Here is a 22958-nt window from a genome sequence, read left to right as displayed (position 1 = left end):
TGTTTTTGCATTGTCACAACTACATTAAACTAAACAACAAAATTCCACTTCACACAAAAATTTCAGATACGGATTTATAAACTTTAGACCATGTTGTAATTAACTCCGCTTTTAGTCAAAAATGGTGTCAACAAAATATTGGTGTTGCTGCTGTTGGTGCAGATGTTGCTGGTACTGGTTCGTATCCCACTAGATTGCTTCATGTCGAATTAATAGGAACTGGTTCCGTTTTGTCTTTCTGGTTGTAGCCGTAGAGAGATCACTGATCAGGTATAAACGAATATTTTTGCTGTTCTGAACAAATTATAAAATTTAACCTTACATGCGTTCTTTCGCGTAATTTTATAATTATACATATTATGGTTGTTTATTGGTAGATAGTGAAAAAACCTTTTTCATTTTTACTATTGTCCCATAACGTTTTGCAAAAATGCCTATTTTAAAACTGACAATGTTTTTAAATGATCAGTTAATAATTGATTGATAATTTTTTTAAAAATATTTAGAAGGATAAACAACAGGATTTGTAATCTCTATTCGTTCTGTTTGCTGGGGTAATACTCATTTTGAATCTCGGGATAGGCCTTATTTTTTTGTTTGTCGTTTTTAGAGGTCCCTGGGTAGTGATGGGATATTAAGCGGTTGACTTTGTCAGTATTAGGTCGCGCTACTTGCTTTTCTTATGTGAACAATTCGGCTGCAAACTTTCTACCCTAACGCCACTTGGAAAGAAAAAAAACCAAAAGTTTTTTCGCTGTTAAAAAACACTTTATAGTCACACTTATAAAATTTTAGGTGAGCCATCACAGAGACCGATTTAAACTTTACGTCCATTTATTAATCCATTCTTTCTCTTTTTATTTTATTTTATTCAGTTAAATTTTTTCCGTGAACTTAATCTCCTGCTACTACAGTGTAACCAACAAACGAATTCCTTTTCACTTAGGACAGCTACCTCGGGTTCATATCCAAAAAATATTGTATTATCACTCAGTCGATTGACCCATCCGTTTACCTAATGGATCCTGAGTCAGAAGGTTCGATAAATCAAACTTTGCAACCCCTCTTGAATTCATCTTTACTCTTCATTTAAAAATATTGCACCTCATATATATCCATGTACTATTCTTCTGTTCTCACTTTCAAATATTTACATCTTCCTGAATTTAGTATACTCACAAATCTCCAAGCACAAAATCCCCTCGTCGTAACTTATTTGCCTCCACTATACTGAAACACTTACTTGGAAAGCTATAGTTTTTATTAGTAAATAATGCCAATACGTACCACACAATTTCGCACATTATGTCTTTGTTGTCTTTATTGACAACTGGAATGTCTTTATTGTCATTCCTAATGCTCTAAAAAAAAATTCCAACTGAATCTCTTATTACTAACCCTGTAGTTCTTTTCCAATATAATGATTCAACATAGTATTTTTAGAAGAAACTTTAGTTTGTTTCTCGTTCGGAGAGTTGATGAAAATTCGCAGAGAATTTCTTCTGGTAAGCTTGGCCAAGTATCCTTGTAGGAAACAAGTTGTTCCTTACTTTTCTAAAAATACAACAGTACAAGGGAAAAAAATAAACAAACAAACCAGGTCTGCTTACTTTTCCGGGTTTTGTCTGTCTTGGGACTTTTGGCATTTGGCCATTTTTACTGACTGTGACTCAATTTTTTTAAAATGTGCAGTTTTACAGTGAACCACAACACAATGTTCCATAGTAAAATTGTTGGTTATATTAAAAAATTACTGATTAAAAAGGAATAATTATTATGAAACCTTTTCGGAAGGAGGATTTAGATGTACATGTTCTTTTCAGGAAAATAAGAAATTTTTTATTCAAATAATAAACAGCTGTAAATTAAGGAAATGGTAGAAATATGCTGTAATTGTGTGTTTCAGAGATGTGGGCGTTATTTTTGTTGATCCCTTTCAACTTGAGTTTGTAATTTCATGCAGTCCGGGGCAAACACCCCCTTTCTGAGAGGGTGGTGATAAACATAAATCCTCTTAAACGCTTTAGGCGTAATTCAATTATTATTATATCTAATTGACGGTGGAGAATTCCTCTCCCTTTTTTAAAATGTATGGAATAAATTTCTGGATAATTTCTTTATCCTCTTATAAAACCGTGGGTTTGGAACGCTCGGCTAAGCAAATTTTATAATGAAATGCACCCTCGGGGCTATAAGTATCACATGTTATTTTTTGCCACCTTCCAAAAGTCCTTCCATCCTTCAAAAAGGTTCTAAGTGTTTATATATTCTCTGAGGATATTCGATTTAAAAACCGACATATATTAGACTTAGCTGGTATTTAAAAATTTTGTTAACTCACATTTTATATATTTATAATGTACACAAAGTGTATCCTTTTTCTTTTTAAAAAATCTTGAAATTACTTTCCCTTACTTAATAAATTAATTATAAAATAACACCAGTTTTGCGTGAGGCTATAGCCGTAATTTTCTGCTGTCCAATCCTTTCTCGCGGGTTCCACGAGTGCTTTTAAAATAAATAAATACCCCAGGCGGGCAAAGTACAGGAGGATCGTTGAAATTATTGTTCGGAATTTGTCAGCTGCCATCAAACAAAACATTCCGACCGGTACTAAACGATGTCGTATCCAACACCCCTTTAAAGCCTGTTTTATTTTTGTTCTAATGAAATGTAAAACGACAAAAGATTAACAAGAATTATCCATTCTAGGGCGGGAAAAATTTCTATCTAATCACTTCTAGTGTTTTCTCTTCACAACCACTTGTCTGGGTTTTTACAGACTTGTTCTAATTCAGCCAAGTTTTTTTTTTACAATAGGAACTTTAAGGGTTACTTCCTTTAAACAAACACCATTTTCTTACGATTACATCAATTTTGATTATGTACATTTTAATAATTAATATTTTACTATTCTGGCAAACTAATTTATTTAAATTTTGCATCATTTCTCTTCGTCTGTTAAGCAAATAGTCTTTGGGTTATAAAGCAAAGCAGTGTTTTCACCACGAGGATTCTGCCGATCCGTTGGGCTGTTTTTAAAGTTTAAAGAGATTTCCCTTGGAAATTCGTACCGGCGAAACTTTCTGTCGTGCCTCTGGGCCATCGTTTGATGAAAAGTTTGAACACAGAACTTCACCAGTTTCCGGGAACGGGAGGGTTGGATTTTGTGAAAACCATTTGATCCGACATTCAACTTTAATTCTATTAATAAATTATTTGATCAATATCAAATTATTACAATAAATACGCACTCACATAACGTCTGCAGACTAACAAGAAGAGAACAACACTGAGTACATAAAAACCCAATGACATAAACAAGCAAAATCATATAGGATAAATAATTGAGAAACACTACTCTACAACTTTATTTGTCACTTAAAAGAAGTTAGGATAAAAAGAAAAACCAACACACTTTAACCAGTAAAAATTAAACGAACTGCTTTCGATAGAGTAAATAAAATGTATTCCTGTCAAACAAAAGGTCTTCTTAAACAGGGGTTTCAAGACCTAAGTTTCAAGGCACGTCCCAATACTTTTAGCAAATTTCAAACAAAATTCTAATTTCTATTCCGGTGGTCGTAGATTTCTATTCTAGGTCGGTAACGTGGCACTTACTGGTCAAACATTCAAATATCTCGGCTACTATGGTCATCATTTGACCTGTATAGTGTACACATGTGATCACTACATCAGTACTGTGCGTTTAGGACCACCCTGTATATAGTCAATATATTGAGAAAAAATGGATTGTAATAAAAATTAATAATTATTTGAACTGTGTTTTAACTGTAAATAGCGTGAATTAATCACCATCATTTTTTAATTTTATACGTCATACCTTGAGAACCGCTGACACACCCATCTCAAAATTTGTCAGGAATCGAACCGTGAATTTCTTCGAGTGATTCATATTTGATACGGGTTCAACAAGAAATTTCGAATATTTATTTAAATCTTTTATTGCGGCGCGGGTTCGCAGGATTCTATACTCCTTTTTTCCGTCTTAATAGGATTGAATTCAAAAGGTGGTAGACGGCAGATTGAATGGAACCAATTCCCCCGCCCAGTCAGGATCCATTTCCTTAGACGTCTGTGAAACGAGCGAATTGAACGTTTTTTTAGTATTTGAAGAATTTCACACTACGATTTTTTTATATGACGGTGTTTAAACTGGGTGGGACCTCTACTGAACTTTGGCTCATTAAGTATCAGAGATTAATAGCTCCGCTTTCCTTACTTAATGGGCGCACTTTCCACAGTTTCGTGGAACCTGTAAACGGCCAGTTAACGCCTCCTTTTTAGCACATTCTGAAACGGATAAATTGTTAAAAACAAGAAAATTCCAGCCGTAAAAATGATAACTTACAGAATTTATGAATCGTACATTAAAACCAATTGTACACTTTTTTTTAATCTAAGGATATTCTGTTCATGAAAACGCTGTTTATGAATCAAAGATGATATTCGTGGGAATTCATTTGCAATATTTTTTTAAACACTGTTTATATATAACTTAAACATATATATCCCACATTGAAATCTATAATCTCATATTTAAAAAATAGAGTACTTTCACTTCTAACCTAGTCATAAGTAGGAATTGAATTTTTGAACGGGGTGTCTCCTTATTGGACAAAAGCTTCGCAACATTAATTTCATTTAAGATTTGTATAATTTCTTGAGCTTAAAACGCAGTTTATACATACTTGGTAATGATAGAGAACTATGGCTTAGCATATTTCAATTATAACACAAACTTGCTAAAAAGCAAAAAATATTCTTAATTATTTAAAACGTACAATCATGAAATATTTGCTAGACATATGTAATGACAAATATTACAAATGTCGCATTTATGCTCATAATTGAAAATGATTGAAATAACATTGAGTGAAAATGTGTTTTATTTTATTTTTACATCAGGTAAACTAGGTCGTTTGAATCCTTGTAATAACTTAATTACCGTAAATTCATTATAGAACATAATAAAAAACCGTTTAATTTGCCTTTCGAGTTTGATAAAGTGAAAGTTAAGTCGTGAAGTCTTAAATATTTGAAGGATATATAGGAGAGAAGTAGGTTCTGAAACTGGAGAACTTTTGCTACTTTAACAGACTCGGGAAGCAATGTGAATTGAATCATAAAACTTTAGATAAGATTGCAAAATGATTGAAAAGACAATATTAAGAAAGCTAATACGGTTTGGAAGCGAGAAAAGCACTGGCGTCTATCAAGTTACGGAATATCGCTCAAATCAGAAATACGCGAATGGTTATTTCATAATAACAATGTAATACAGGAAAAGAGAACTTGTGTCAACAAAGACTGTCAAAACATTAAATTATTAATATCATAACTTTTTATCTGAGCAAGAATTAAAACCGTTGAAAAACCTTTTTTCTTCTTTTAATTAAAAATGAAAAAGTTTTTAACTTTTTTCCACGAAGGGTTCTAAAACTTTTATAATTAATTGTTTAAAAATAACATTTTTCCTGGCTTCCCAATCAACACAAATTCATATTAATATTTATATCATTTTATTATATCAATCTGAAAATTAATTTGTTTAAATGTAAAAGATTACTATCCTAATTTCATTGTAAAATAATTTACAATTGCAATAAATAGGTCAAAATATTTTTTTTTGGACAAGGCTGTTTTTTTTATATGTATACGTAAAGCTTACGTCTTTTTTAACTCGTACATTTTATGTGAATGAATTGTAAAGAAGTATAAAAGACATTAGCATAAAATACCTTAAAATTATGGATAACCTTAAAATTGCAGTAATGGTTTTTTTTTGTAAGAGATTAATTGTGGAAAAAATTGGCCTTTCCACTTATTCCACTAATTTTCATTTTTACCTCGTATCGTAACTCTTATTCTTTGGTTTTTAATTTAATCCATTATGGCTTTTTCGTTTTAAAGATACACCGAAATTTTTAAATGTATACCACAGATCAATCCGTAAAAATACAATCTTCACCTTTGAGGTTTCACGAAAAAATAATATATATTATGGTTTGGCACATTGGCTAAAACGTAAAAATTACTGAACTTATTTATGTTTTTCAAGTGAAATTTAACATAAGCAATGGTGGAAAAATGTATAAAAAATTGACCAGTGCGTGTGCGTGCGTGCGCGCGCGCGCGTGTGTGTGTGTGTGTGTGTGTGTGTGTGTGTGTGTGTGTGTGTGTGTGTGTGTGTGTGTGTGTGTGTGTGTGTGTGTGTGAGTGAGTGAGTGAGTGTATGAGAGGGAGAGAATGATCATAGAGATTTGCATAGCACCCTGGTAATTCACGGCTCATCGAGCTTTAATTTTGCTAGACACCTGCCTGGTTGCCTGCTAAACCTGATGGTTTAGTAAAATAGCTGCGCCGTGAAACATTGAAATTTCACTTTTATTCCAAGGATGGATTCTGAAATTATAGTATTTGTACCGTAGTTGTAAATGAGAAGTAAAAAGTAAAGTAAAAAAATGAGAGGAGAATGCAATGGTGAAGAGGTGTTTTTTTTAATAGAAAATTTTAATGATAATTAATAGAAAATCATAAGACAGAAAGATTACTAGAACGAGAGAGACAGAGACAAAGGGAAAGGGACTCATCAATGTTAAGAAGGAAAAATAGTATAGTACTTTACACAGTAAGCACGAAGACACAGGGAGCTAAGAAAAGAAACAAATGGAACAATAGTGTGGTAAATACATACAAATATGATAGAAAGAGAGACAGAGAGAGTAAGAAAAAGAGAAAGAAAGGGAGAGATTTCCTAAGATAGAGTGAAAAAAGCCTAAAGTATACCACGTCGACAGTTAACTTTGCAAGAAGTACAAGTCATGCTGATTAGATAAATTAATAAATAAACATAGAGATGTATAAAAATTAGTAAAACGTCGATTGATAGAGAGAGAGAGAGAGAGAGAGAGAGAGAGAGAGAGAGACAGAGAGAGAGAGATATGCATAGATAGATAGAGAGAGAGTGAGAGAGAGAGTGAGAGAGAGAGAGAGAGAGAGAGAGTGAGAGAGAGTGTGGGAGAGAGAGAGAAAATCAGAGAAAAAACGGGAGAGACAAAAATGGTGAAAATATATCCTGAGAGTGAAAAGACAGTAGTAAGGAAAATACAGTATGAAAAACAACGGACAAACGACACTTGAAAGTAGAAAATAACATTTAAAATTGAGAGTAATTTTCTATGCAACAGTAATGCTTTATAAGGGCTTATTATTTTTATTTTTATTATTAAACGTTAGTATTTTCAGTTTAACTCATTCTTGCTTTTTATTGTCTCGGCGACTATTTAAGTTATGAATATATGCAATATTGGTGACTTTTTGTACTTTGATTGCGATGATGATATAATTTCTCATTAACACCAATTTTACGAGATTGTTGAAACATGATGAGATAGAAATTATGAAACTTTATTGAAATTATTTTTATTATTTTTTCGTCGTTATTGGATGTTTTACAATACTTGACACTATAATTTGTTATAATCGTTGTATTTTTCAGTTAATATTGTTATAATAATCATATTTCTTAGTCTTTATGTCGCCGTCAGTAAATCAGTCGGACTTATGAATATTCATGTTATTCGAACAACCGTCATTGATGGATGAATCAGTTTACCCAAGGATAATTCCGACAGGCCTCAGGATTACGGCATAAAGCCGATACTCCTTTGGCTCAAAACCAAATCTCGTGGAAAGTAGCAGGCTCTGATACGATATATCCCTAATATGTACATCCCGTCCCTAACTGATCCAAAAATAAAAAATAAAAATAACACAACGAACGTTAAATACATCCGCTAAAATTCTTGTCTACTTGGTCGAATTATTAATAAATATTTGTTATCTGCAGTTTATGGATGAACTGTCAGCTTTGTTATTCTCTTGTGATACAAAGTTGATGCTACTTTGAAGACATCTGACAGCTAAAGCTCTTAATGGGGGTTTAACGTCAAAGGATGCTTCTGTTCTCATCATCTCACTTTTCTTATCTTCTTTTAAATTAATGAAAACGGAATCACATCTTAGATAAGATTGTAAGCATTTAGGATTTTCACACTTAGCCAAACACCCCCAAATATTACATGCGTCTTCATTAAGTTAAATAAAATAAAAAATACTAAAGTTAACCTGTACCTGAGAGAACAATTATTTTTCCTAATTTAAGGTCTAAAAATATTCTAAAAATAACAGTAATTAATGTTCTACATCGTTACGTTGGACATTAATTTGTAAAAAAAATGTCAAACCTAATTAAGAGAAATTTTCTCTTAGGAATTTTTTTTTACATTTCGGTTATTCGCCAAATTTGAAAAGTGATTCTATAGGGTGTTGTAAAAACAATGTTAAATTCTGTTTTCAATCTAGCTTTCGAACGTACGGTTAATTGATGAACATTGTCGAATGAGGCTTTTCAATGGGCAATTGCCGTGACTGAAGCGTCAGTTTTTTCATTCCATGCAACCCGAAGGAAAACAAAGCGTTATGTGGCACCTTTGATTTTCGCTGAAATTTACACAATGAAAACTCTATTTTGAAAACAATAAATTGAACCCTTCGTTGTTAGCGTTTGCTGGAAAATCAACTGGACAATCCAGATAATTCGTAATGGCAAAGAAATTGGGGTTAATTAAAAATTCCAGAGCTTTTCGAAATAACTACCTTATGAATAACCATAAAAAGAACCCACAAGGATTAATGAAATAGAGATAAAGGTCCAAAAAACGAAAATTTTTATAATTGAAGGTTAATCAACGGAAGCTAAGACTCTAACATTGTGACGGGGAACAACGAGTGCGTAAATCCAAAAACGTAATTTTAAATTGGAAATTATTTTATAAAGCGTTTTATTTGCCTTTTGTTGCCCCTTTCTGATTGACACCACACATTTAAATTTAATGCTAAATAATTAAAACAAAATTATTATTTGAGAACAACTGGTAAATAAAATATTCGCTAATTTTACAACCAATAGCCAGTGTATGTATTTTCTTTTTNGAGGGAGAGAGAGAGAGAGAGGGAGAGAGAGAGAGAGAGAGAGAGAGAGAAAATGGAATACTTTCCCATTTTATACTTAAAGCCTTCTTTAGTTGTGCAAGACCTATCAATTTTGATGGTTTAGCACATGCTGCTCCGTGTATCTCAATTGGATTGTACGTTCTTCAAATAGATATAGATAAACATGTAAAGTATTGAAGAAAATGGACGGAGGGTCAGAGAGAAAAAAAGAGGAAAGTGTGGGAAAATATGAGCGAAACAGAATACAACGTTACTTAATACTTTTCTCGGCTCATCCAACGTTCTTTACATTGCGAGACTTGATAGTCATGATGGTTTAGCATAGTAGTCGCGCCGTGAAAAATAGAAACTTTACTTCTTACCGACGACACTTTACATACCTACAGGAATAGATGAATGTAAAGTAGGTAGAGTGTGAAAATAGAAAGCATGGAGGTAAGAGAGAAAGGGAAATAGAGAAGATGAGTCAAATTGTCGTACTTGCTCCTTTATATTTCACGGCTCAAAGTTCTTTACCTTTGCAAACCTACCTGTTTAATAGTCCCTCATGAGACTGAACATTAGCGCCATTGCATCAAACAAATAAAAAGATTGAGAAAGCGAAATTGGAGTGAGGTAGGCAGAGAAAAATTAAGAAAAGAAAGAAAGAGAGAGAGAGAATGGAATACTTGCTCCCATTAAATTACATAGCTCAACGTTTTTTAGTTTCGCAAGTCGTACCGATATTGATTATGTAAATAATAGACGCGCCCAATAATTTGTGCCCAGAGATTAAAACTGTTGAAAGCAGTGAAAAGATGAGAAAGAAGAAAAGGGTGAGAGAGTCGAAATTTAACGACATAAATAAACGTTCAGATTAAAAGAAAATATGGATGTAAAAAAATCTGTTCATTTTGAAAGAATTTTGCAATTACTGAACGTTTAGCCAATCTGCTGTGAATGATAAAAATAAAATGAATTTGAAAGGAATTGTCAATTTCTTTGCATTGATTGGGCCCTGTTTAGCCTCTGCTTTACTAAATTTGATATGATTTATATTTTATTATATATTTATGTTATTTTTATTTATTATATGTTTAATATTTTTTAAGGGGCATCCTTAAGCTTGGTCATTTCAGCCCCGAGCGCATGCGAAATATAACAAAACACATTAACACAAATAAATACCCTCACACTTATATACATTGCATTCTTCTATTTACTAGACGGAGTACTCAATATTCTTCCATCGACCTGCATATAATAAAAAACTAATCTAATTAGAGCCGATGGGGTACTTTCATAAATATTCCGTCATCGACCCAATTCCGTACGTAGCTTGAGGGGCGATGGGAATGCTATTTTACAATCAGCCTATTCACGTTAATATATACATTCACTCATACAAATCACCGAAACACAAAACACATATTTTGACGGCTGTATACAATAAAAAATTCCCAATTCCCCTAAAAAGCGGAACAGTGGACCCGGAAACTGCTACCGTGTCCGTGAACCATTCTTAAATCCGGCGGCATGCCTGCACGCTCTCTGTATGCAGCCATAGCATGATACGCCTTTATGATGTGGGACACATCTATCAACCTTTCTCTGTATGAGGGGCACCTTCGCGGTATTTGGCCCAAAAGCAGGTGCCCGTGTCAACCGCGTATGGCTTCGAGCACGTTATGATAATTCATACGATATTTTAAACGGTAATAACATTCTTAAATACAATTTTAACTTACCGCAAATTGCAATAATAATATTTTGATTAGTATATATTATAAAAAGTGAGATTGCACATAATTGAATTTCCACAGGAAATCCTAGTCGTTATGAAAAAATTACCCATTAAGTTCTAGTCGGCTTTATCATGTTTCAATGATTTTTTATCTTAATTGTAATTGAGAATTATTATAGAAAGTTACTTTTAATTTATTTAGAAATCGTGTGATATAGGTTTCAGGTCTCTTTATCGTGCCAACGTTTCGATCTTTCAATTAATTAAGGTTTTCAGTTGAGATAAAAAAGTCAATGGCACGAGCGGGATTCGAACCCACGATCTTCGGCTAGATACGCCGCTGCTCTACCACTGAGCTATCGTGACCTCGATCCACTCGAACGACTAAAAACCTTAATTAATTGTAATATATTAATTGGTCAAGCGGACCACGAAATTAGTGAATTTAATGAGTTTCGATCTTTATTGAGATCATCTTCATGGCCTGGGATTTACAAACATTGTTTACATATAACAATTACATTTCGGATGCGGAAAAGTGAATTTATACAATGCAAATCAAAGTATTTCTACTCACTCAAAGTGTTTGTCTTCTGTGTAATTGTGCCATTCTTGCGTGTCGTGTTGAGAGTGCCAGTGAGATTTTGCTATTTTGTGTTTATATCCGTTGGATTTTGGAGGGGTGGGGAAGGATGTCGGTATAGAAAAGACATTTTTGTATAAGGCGTGATTACCTTAAGCCATGAATCCTTCCACCACGAAAATATAAAGATGTACAAACAGATCCTCCATAACAATCTCTTCCTTAAACACATAACAGAATAATCAACAATTACAACTCAACACTAACGCCATCCAGTATTACTAATAACACTACATTAAGTCTTTTTTTTTTTTTTGGCGTTATGATCAATGCATATTAGCCATGATGACAATTCTTATCTGTGTGTTCAAATTGGGGGGGTTATCGTGAAAAAAGGGCCAGAGTCGACGGTGGGAATCGAACCCACGACCGCGGCGTGAGAGTCTCTCATGCTAACCACTCGGCTACCTCATCTAAAAAGTGAGATTAATTCTTTTTCCACCCCTTGGCAACTCCCTCAAAAGAATTCAAACAAATTCAATAAACGTTAACTTTCTTTTTTTAAATTTAAAGCCTTTTCTTACAATCAATCAATTAATACATGCTGACTCATTAGGAATGTCCATTTTCGTTGGTCCACATCGAAATGTACAGTAATCAATCGGCAATTAACCGCTCCGGTCAAACAGGCTCAAATGGTCCAGACGGGACAAATTTACGTCAGGGTCATTTGAAAAGCAGGGTCGTAAACTGACCTGGATACAAATCCCGTCTAACATTTGCCGAGGTTAATTTCTTTTTGAATCGCCGAAACGGAAAAACTAGGACATCCGTCGAAAAGTTTCAAGCGAAACAAATCGAAACACACAGCTCATATTTTAGAATTCATGGAATCAGTTTCATTAGAAATCACTTAAGGCACTGAAAACCCATCTTGCATCAAGCAAAACGGCTTTTCCCTTAACTGATCGCAACAGCCCACAAGCAAATCTTCTATTTACAATCTAATGTAAACTAGTCAGACAATAATAAGTTTAAACGGGTGGGCGTCGGTGGCCGCAACTGTTAGGGTGGACAAAACACGGCGCTCTTCCCTGTAAGGTAAAGATCCCGGGTTCGAATTCAGCGGCCCTGCATTCGAACCCGACATACTTACAAATGGGCTTTTTTTTTTCAAAAACACCGGCACCCTAAAGGTTTATATGACCTCTGCTATTGCGAACCCTCATTTAAAAAAAATCAAAAAAGGTTAAAGTGGCCAGGTTTGTTTATAGCATGTCATTCCTTGGAATACCAATAAGAAGTAACTGCGTGCTCTAACTTGAATAACTACGGAACCCCTATGACCCTTATTTCTCTTGTCTATATTCAAATTAATAGTAGAAAGCATCATAATTCAAAGTTCCAAATGCTCGTTCACACTAACCCTAATGATTACATAGAAAAAAATTATAAAACTAGTACCTAATTTTTAATCGATTTTTAAACGGAACTTATTGACAAATCGAAGAATTATTATATTCTATTAGAAGAATTATATTGAAAAATTAGAATGAGTTGTAATTAATTGGCTTGTAAGAAATTTCATTAGTATGTATTGCCGATATTTATCAGTAAAGACTTCAGATATTGACAAATTGTTTGTTATTAGCGTTTATAGTTTTATTGTGGGAATGCTTCTTGATGAACCTCAAATTTGGCCGTTTTAGCTCGTTTTTGCCAGCGTATCCTCGCTGTTCTTTGCTGTATTCAGAGAGTCAACCTGGAAATAATGTCCAGCCGTTTTTTTTCATTATTTGGATAACAGAAGCCTGGAGATTTTTTGCATGCAACTAATGCAAAAATGCAACTAATTCCTGTAGTAATTTAAATTGTTAATCGAAAACAATTCACGTACGTAGTATAAACCAATAGAAAACCAATGTTTATTTATTTTGCAGTATCTACAAAAATATTAAACTTTCTTTCTTGACCGATTTTCAAATAGTTTTCGGCATTGTTCATTAAAACGAACGAAGTTGTTAAATCTGCAAAGAAAATGTAAATTACCTACTACTTTTTTAATTTTCTTAAGACATGGCAAATAAACATTGATTTTTTGAAAGTAGATGTTGCATTAAAAAATTACTCTTATTTGTATTTACTTGGTTGAAATTTTTTTATAAAAACTCGTGGGGGCGTCGGTGGCAGCATCGGTTTAGTTGTTGACCCGGCGCTCATCACTGTAAGGTAAAGGTCCCGAGCTCGAATCCAGTGGCCCCACATTCGAACCCGACATACTTACAAATGGGCTTTTTTTTTCAAAAGCACCGGCACCCCGAGGGTTGATATAACCTCTGCTGTTGCGAACCCTTGTTAAAAAAAAACTCGTGGTTAGAAAGTTTATACACTTTTGTTCTTCACTGGCGATGGTGAGAAACTGAAACGCGTTTGTACAACATGATCGGAAACGATCAAACTAAAAATATCATTTTGTTAACACCTAAAAATCGGCCAAATAAATGGAAAAAAGAAAAAAAACGTTTTAATGGCAACCTGCCTGTACTTATTGACCTCATGATAATAATCATAATGAAATCATCACGAAACTTTTGGGATTAAAATTAATTATAAAGAGTTGTTTAAAGATAAGATAAATAAAGAGATTTAATTATTATACAACGATTCCGATACCTCGGGATTCATATTTCTATTGCCTTTGTACCCATCGTGATTTTTTTTTAAAGATAATAATGGCATACACTTTTCTCCTTAAGATTTAACCTCCTCTTCGTCAGTCCTAGTTTTTGATTTATTTTAAGTTGTTTTTAAGGCGTTTTTTAAGGAACTCTCAACCATTCTGTCAAATTTGATGAAATGGTTATGAGATAGTTTTCTACTTAACATTTATGCCTTATTATCGATTTTAATCACATGATAATTTAAATTAGTATTTTGTTGAAAGAAAAATGTCAGGAAGATCAGCAAGGGCACACCTGAGCATATGTAACTCCTCAAAAAAATAAATGTAAAGAAACATGATAAAACAAAACAAAGACTAATTGTTTTAGACAAATAGAGTAAAGCAGTTTATCGATTTTTTTGTAATAATGAAACACAAACATTACAAATAACAAACTAAATAGTTAACAAAATAACTAATTTCAAATGTATATAGTAACCTGTTTAATGGGGCAGAAAATGGATTTCAAAGTTAGGCAAAACATGTTTGTCTCTCGTGGAAAAAACAGTTGAACAAAAAATAACTACAAATCCTATGAATTAAGAAGTTTTACAAAGTTATTTATTTTTGTGTTTTTAATGTAGTCAATTTGTTGAATTTACGCAGATAATTTGGAATTACTTGAAGTTAGTGAAACCCCAGTATATTAGATAATATAGATGCCTTTTGCAAAGCTTACTAATTGCGATTTGTTTAACTTATAACAAAGTTTAACTAATTTTCCCTACTGTTAAGCCAAATTGGAAGCTTTCTCAATGATTTCATACATATCGCTTGGTAATTTTTTTAAAGCCACTTGTACTGTTATATCTTTCAATTGGTCTTCAAAGAAGCCTAGTTTTTCATAATGGAGGAAAAATTAATTTTGGAGTTATAGTAAAAAAGATAATGAGCAATTCATTTCAAATTGAAAAACAAAATTTTTTCAACTGCATATTTTAAACCTTTGGATGAAACCGTCAAGTTATGGTTATCGACTGTTACTGTTTATTGATTGACGCTGTTACAGCAGTTATTTTTTTTATGTTTTGCACTTTCTAGCATGTCGGTTTTTTTTTTTAGTTCTTTTACTAGCAATGTTATGTGTTGCTTTCAGTTTCTCTTTTTATGGACAGAGTTCAGATCTATTAGTATATTATCCGTTGTCGCGTAGAAGTCGCTTCATTCATTCATATAAATTATGTTCACTAGTTTTCGTGGTCCGTTGAGATGGGAAGTTAGTGTCCGAGTGGATCGAGGTCACGATAGCAGCGGCGTATCTAGCCGAAGGTCGTGGGTTCGAATCCCGCTCGTGACACTGACTTTTTTATCTCAACTAAAAACCTTAATTAATTGAAACATAATAAATTATATTCACACTACTGTAGAGAGCTCGATATACCTTGAGATAATTGGGGATAAAATCCCTTCATTCTTGCCAATAAAATACATTTAAACTGACCCAGAGAACTCAATATTCAATTCAAGTAATAAGAAACTTTCACGCTAATAAATTATTGTATGATTAGCTAGGTTTATTTAAAAATATCAAAAATAAAAAGTCAACTTTGAATATTTTGTGGTTGATTTATTAACTGATCTTAATATATTAGAAAACGACTGATCAAATATAGCAGATTAAGTAAGACAAGACATGTGGATAAATACTGTCTTATTTTTATTTTTGTTTAAAATAATTTCACTAGAAAGTAATTTTGAGCATTAAATAGCAATAAAAAGCAACTTTGAACTGTCGACCAATGGTAATGGAAAGAGTAACTTTTGGTACCGAGAAAATACAGCTTCATTTTTAATATGAACGCAAAATTGAATCAAATGAACAAAGTAAAAGTTTCGTGATCGAAAACACAGAAAAAGTATCAAAATAAAAGTCTTTTGAATACATGTTTCCATATTGCTTTCGTTCTTAGCGCATTCGCTACACTTTTCCTTAATATTACTATGTTCAGTATTTGTTCTTTTTAACAAAATCTTAACCGACGAAAAATTTATAAACGTATCTTTCACGGTCTTTCACCTAGATTATAATTGGAGATAAACCAAGGAAAAACTGGGCTTGCTGAAAAGACAAATTTGTTTAACCTTTGGAAGTCAAACTCTTTAACACAGCACTAGGATTTATCTTCCTATTATCTTTAAACAATTTAAAGATAAAAGATTTCCTCTTTAAAAAGCCTTTGTCGTTAGGTGCTTTTTAACACGACCAACAGGAAGGAAAATGAGCAGGGGCCGCCTGATGAGAATAGAGATTGAAGGCACAATGGGGAAGAGAGATAAAGGTCAGCATGTCATCTCTCTTCTTTCAATAGCATTCCACCTCCTAAAAATTCTGGATTGTGCTTCCTAACTGAAAGTTTTATTTGAGAAAGGTTTCTCAAATCGATTATTACAATAAAATAAATGTGTAGTACTTAGTGATATTTAATTATTGACTATTCAGGAATCGTGAGATGGTCTGGTGTGATATTGATTTAGAAAAACATTTTCTTTATCTTGCCAACCTTTCGATCTTTATTGAGTTCATCTTCAGAGCCTAGGAATTATAAATATTGTTTAAATTATACAAATACATGTAAGATGTAAATATGAATTTATACAATGATGTACGCGATATAGAAATTTTAGGCTTAATCAAAATATTGGTACTCACTCAAAGTGTTATGATTGTTTTATACATATGTTGTATTATATGTTTTGTGCGTTATATGTATGTTATTGATATGGAATATCAGCGTTGCTGCGGCTGAGTTTACATGTGTCTGTTCTGTAATTGCTGTTTATCTCTGTTTATGTGAACCATTTCTAAAAAGTTACGTTTATGTTTGTTTTGTTCTGTGTTTAATATTTTTGGATTGTCGAAATAGAAATTGTGTTGGTGTTCAAAATGGTATAAGATTGCAAAAAACCCAAACAAAATCCTACAGCCCTGGCCACCCACCTTTTTGAACACCAACTTAATTTCGATTTCAACAATCCAAAAATATTAAACACAGAGCAAAACAAACATAAACGTAACTTTTTAGAAATGGCTTACATCAACATGGATAAACACAGCATCAATTACAGAACAGACACATGTAAACTCAGCCGCACCTATGCTAATATCGTCAATCAAATTCGTCAAATACAATCAAATACAAAACATATAATACAACCTATAAAACATCATTACACTCCTCACATTAAGCAATTCTACGTAGTCTAAATCCTCAATAATTTAACTCTCCTTTCCCTAACAATCCCGCCTATAATAATCCTGAAAGGCTAACTAGGCCCGAACGACAAACTATTACCTTTTTTCCATTTTCGGTCCCTTTCACCTCAAAAGAGCCGACTCCTCGTAGAAAAACGAAATTTCTATCTCTATGTCCCTCCCCACTCCTTCAAAATCAAACATATATAAACAAAAAAACATTAATATCGCACTGACACTCCAACACGACACATAACCGTGACACATCTACTCAGAAAACACACACTTTAAGTGAGTACAAATAATCTGATTAAACCTAAAATTTCTATATTGTGAACATCATTGTAGAAATTCATTTTGACATGCATTTGTATAATTTAAACAATGTTTATAAATTCTAGGCCCTGAAGGTGATCTCAATAAAGATCGAAACGTTGGCACGAAAAAGAAAATGTTTTTCTAAACCTACGTCACACCGACCGCATTTCAAGATCTCTAAATGGTCAATAAAGTAAATTATAGTTATTCAGATATCGTGAGATGCGGTCGGGTGTGATGTAGGTTTCAGAAAAACATTTTCTTTATCGTGCCAACGTTTCGATCTTTTATTGAGATCATCTTCAGGGCCTGGGATTTACAAACAACATCTACATCACACCCGACCGCATCTCACGATATCTGAATAACTATCGATTAACGGTCACTAATCTCTACACAAAGTAAATTATTATTATTATTTTTTTTTTTTACGAAGGTTAGCAACAGCAGAGGTTATATAAACCCTCGGGGTGTCGGTGTTTTTGAAAAATAAAAAATAAAATAAAATAAACCGTTTGTAAGTATGTCGGGTTCGAATGTAGGGCTGCTGGATTCGAACCCGGGACCTTTACCTTACAGTGATGAGCGCCGGGTCAACAACTAAACCGATGCTGCTACCGATGCCCCCACGAGTTTTTATTAAAAAAATTTCAACCAAGTAAATACAACTAAAGAGTAGTTTTTTAATGAACATCTACTTTCAAACAATCAAAAAATCAAAGTTCCAATCCAGCGGCCCTGCATTCGAACCCGGAACCCTTACCTTACAGTGATGAGACCCGTGTCAACGTGTACACCGTTGCGGCCACCGACGCCCCGAACATTATATTCTTGACATTCGGCTTTGAATTTGGTAGTTGCATGAAATAAATATTTAGTACTGCTTGTCATAATAGCGTTTCTACTTAATCATATATTCAGTTGTTGAGAATTTGGAAAGTTAAGCACATTTTATAAGTTGAAATATTCAATATAGCATGAACCATAACTTATGATTTTTGTTAAATTTTTACAAAATATTTTTGAAAAGGTTTTATACCAGATCAACTATTAATTCTCCCTGGATATTCAACTGTTTATAATAAATGTATTACTATGGTTCAGAGGCTGCCCTGGGTTGGACAATAGAATGGAAACAATTCGGGGGGCGGTATTAGCTGGCTAGCAAGTGAAAGGGTCTTTGACTCCTAGTTATGTAATGAGGACTATCGGGAGCCACGACATAAATTAGATTTGAGGCCATTCCATGAACCTCGTTACTCAGACCGCAACCCTAACCGGGCAAATTACTCGTCCCGGATTTTCCGAGTAAGCTGGAATCAAGAAAAACGCCCACTTTCGGTTGTTGACGTTCGCCCTAGGTGTTGTTATTTGTTATGTATGTTTTCAATACTTCAAATCGCTTGGTTTGGTTTAAAAACTAAGGTATTCCAGTGAATTCCTTTTATATTTCTTCAAAATAATAAGTCCTTCGGAAGGTTGAAAGGTCAGAGAGCGTGGAATTAACGACCAGCGAATGACATTTAATAAATCAGAATGTTAACGTAAGTTTACATGTATTTCAAAATTTTATTTTCATGTAGAACATATTTATAAGTTCTGTTTTTACCAATGTAATTAATTTTATAATTAAAAGAATAATTTTGAAAATAAAAGACACGTTTCATTTTTAAATTAAATGTGCAGTAAGCTTTATGTTTTGAAAGGCTTGCCATGACAATTAAAACTATTTAGCAGTATAATTGTGTGTATATAACCTTTTTAAATTGCTAAGTAAGTACGTAATTTACCAACATTTTATTAATGCAGCATTTTAATCTACCAGCAACTCCGTACAACTTCGATGGAGTTCAAGATGTGAGAGACAACCAACGGGTCATAACTTTGAAAAGAGAAAAAGATAAGATAGAGAATGAAAGGGGATACATATAGATAAAGAGAAAGTGGGAGAAAGGGAGAGAGATAGAGAGAAAGAGAGAGAGAGTGAGAGGAAGAGGTAAGAGAGTCAGGGAAAATGGTAGGAAGACAGAAATGAATAAGTAGGAAAAAGGTTACGCGTATGGGGAATATTTTTCATTTATTTCGCGTATTTCATATACGGCTAAGCATTCTTGATGATTCCTAAACAACACGCCCTTAGTAACAAGGAAATGTGGACATGTAGAAGAGAAAAATAGCTGGCAGGTATAAATATCTCTTGGGTACATCATTAGTCTTACCACCTCGTTGTTTCCACCCAACAAAAATCAGTGGAATACAACAATTTATAATTGGGTTCGTATATCTACACTTTTTTAAATATTTTAATTTGGCATTTGATTTTTTCCTTTTTTTCAAACCAAAGCATCGAAGTCTTTTTAATCTTAGTTTATTTTAGCAATTGTAATTTTGATTTTAGTCGAAACATTTTGATTTTTTGATAATCAATTTTTATTTTTGTTCTAGGTCTCATCTCTTAAAAATGGATGTTGGAACTGTAAGTAAAGACGACAAATACAAAAATAATTTTTACTTATTTGTGATATTTACATACTCTGTCATACATAACTAGAAAAATCCGTGTGAATATTGGATTATTTTACGATGAGAATATACAGGTATATAGATTTGTTTACATAATTGGATCCAGCGCATTATTGGACTTTTTTATCTTGCCTGCATTACATAAAAAGCATTTTTTAAATTATACATAAAAATGCGCATAAATACATTAAACATGAATAATTACAACCGAAAACTCCCTAGAATAAATAGAAAAATAATATGACAATAAGAATATTAAGTATATACTGTACACAGCAAAACTTCTAACAGATAAAAACTTAGCATCTATTTTCACATTATTTATCACAAGATAAATCACATTAGTGGTCATACATATCCTTTTAAAACACGTTCCTTATTTTTCAAACGCAATGTGCTTTGGTCTTTTACGCTTTTATATACTTATGGTTATAGCTATCAATTATTTACGTACTTTTATATGTTCTTTACCAACTAAGCATTTGAGAAAACATAGGGCATAAGAACTTAACATAATATACATGTTCTTTTGCTTTCTTTCTCAAAATGTACCTAAATTTGTACCCAATAATTACATCAATTACAACCAAAATTTCTATGTGGTAAAATTTATTTTAATGATATTTTCTGTGTTATCTCTGTACGTTGAAACTTGTAAGCTGGCGTAAAATATTTAGCTTTTTGTGTAATTATACCCCCATCGCTTAAGAGAGTTAAATCGGTGCGAAGTGATATATATCAATAGAACATAGAATTTTTACGCCAAGGATCGGAACATGAAACTCAAATTTTTACGCCGACAATCGGAACAGGAAACTCAAAGACTGTAAAAACTGACAAGAATGCTCTTATTCCAAGTGAAATATTTTTATGCCGGGTGAAATTGCTGCTCCCTTTCTATATGGAGCCAAGCAATGCCGCTCTTCATTTAAGTGGCTACACCAGTTAACTTTTCTTCATATGCCAAAATGTTTTATTATAGGCAATAATAATTGATATTTATATGACAAATTTTAACTTGTAAACCCCAGAGTAAAATAAATAGTCATAGTACAAACGAATATCAAAATAAAGTGTATAATTTTAGAAAAATACCATTTCAAAAGGGTATAAATGATGAGTTAATTCAATTTAATCATACATAATTACAATAAACTATGTATAAATGGAAAGGTACACCTATTTTGTCGGGGTTCAATATTGAACAATGTAATTAATAATTTGGAAAAAGATATAAAATCCAAAACAATGCCCCGTTCCTCTTTTTCTCTCTGTCTGTCTCTCTCACTCTCTCTGTCTCTCTCCTCTCTCTCTTCTTTCTCTCTCTCTCTCTCTCTCTCTCTCTCTCAATCTCAATTTCGCTCCCTCTCACTTAATTTCTCCCCTCTCATTTAATTTCTCCCCTCTCACTTAATTTCTCTTCTCTCTCTCTCTCTCTCTCTCTCTCTCTCTCTCTCTCTCTCTCCTCTCTCAATCTCGCTCCCTCTCACTCTCTTTCTCTTTCTTCTCTCTCTCGCTCCATCTCAATCTTACTCTCGCTCCCTCTCACTCTTACTCCTCTCTCTCTCTCTCACTCAATCATTCACTCTTACTCCTCTCTCTCTCTCTCACTCAATCATTCACTCACTCGCTATTCACTCTCTCACTCATTACAAAAGAGATCGTTCACGACATAAATTGAAAAAATGTCTTATCACTGACTATTGCTTCTCTCTCTCTCAATCTCAATCTCACTCCCTCTCACTCTCTTACTCTCTCCTCTCTCTTTCTCTTCTCTCTCTCTCTCAGTCTNCTCTCTCTCTCTCTCTCTCTCTCTCTCTCTCTCTCTCTCTCTCTCTCTCTCTCTCTCTCTCTCTCTCTCTCTCTCTCTCTCTAGCTCTTTCTCTCTCACACTCTCTTTTGCTCTCTCTTTTAGAAACCATAATCAAAGTTCATGGCTATTCCGTCAGCTAGCTGATCATTTTAATAATCGATCAGTTTATTATGCAATTTATGTCAAATTCATTAGATTATACATGATGGGTTTACAATACCCAATCATTAAAGTCTATTTAATAAATCTTCTAGTCATTAGTTATTTAATTTGGTACAATTCGTTGACTTTATCGTTATCTATTCGAAAACATAGGTTTTCATTTGATTTACTTTACAAAATAATCCCCTAATATTGTCCGTATTGTGATCATTTTTTAATATTAAAAATTTCCGTTCGTGTCATTACCAGGTGCATATTCGTTAATTATACCCTGTTTAGCAGCTATAATCTTTTAATTCGCTCAAACTAATCACTTTTGTTTCTATGTTGGATTGATTGTTAAAGAACATGAATGACTTCCAATATTGCTACTTACTAAGTAGGAACTGCACGAATAGTGAAATTAGATAACTTTTTAGGCTTAAGAAAGTGAGAGTTTTATTGATGGCAAGCAGCCCGGTACTGTAATTACTTGCTTGGATGAGGGTAAAAGAGGATAAGTATTTGTAATTAAATTGCAAATAATTAACAAAAATTACTATTTAAATAAACTTGCCTAAACGCCTTGTGGAATTCCATTAACGGTCTGGCATTCTGCTTAAACCTCCATGGTGGGTGCAAATTTATTCCAAACGGAAATCTTCCATTGCAAATTTTATGAAGCGTGAACTCGTCGGGGCAGCTCGGCCTGGGCGATAATGATTTAACGGGAGCGAGAAAAAATTTTCCGTCTGGTGCGCTGCGGTTACAAACTGTTTTTTTTTCTCCCTTTCATTTTCTCAGTGAAACAATTGAAAGGCAATATACATTTTTCAATATTGGAAAGCATTAATAAACATGGTTTGTAAACAGAAATTCTGGGCCATTATTATTTATGACTTA

General features: G+C 33.2%; 1 protein-coding gene across 3 annotated transcripts in view; it reads left to right on the top strand.

The window, feature by feature from the left end:
• Nucleotides 1–22958, top strand: part of LOC112127581 — a 176294-nt gene that overhangs the window by 46529 nt on the left and 106807 nt on the right. For all 3 annotated transcript variants that reach the window (XM_024228711.1, XM_024228710.1, XM_024228712.1), the window contains exon 2: nucleotides 20024–20054. In XM_024228711.1, coding sequence (XP_024084479.1) covers nucleotides 20040–20054 — 15 coding nt within the window. In that variant the 5' untranslated portion in view covers nucleotides 20024–20039. The remainder of the gene's footprint in view (nucleotides 1–20023; nucleotides 20055–22958) is intronic.

This window comes from Cimex lectularius, unplaced genomic scaffold, assembly GCF_000648675.2.
Source record: "Cimex lectularius strain Harlan isolate CLEC.00 unplaced genomic scaffold, Clec_2.1 scaffold198, whole genome shotgun sequence".
Classification (NCBI taxonomy): Eukaryota; Metazoa; Arthropoda; class Insecta; order Hemiptera; family Cimicidae; genus Cimex; species Cimex lectularius.
Note: the sequence above shows the minus strand (reverse complement) of the source record. Positions and strands in the feature narration are given on the sequence as shown.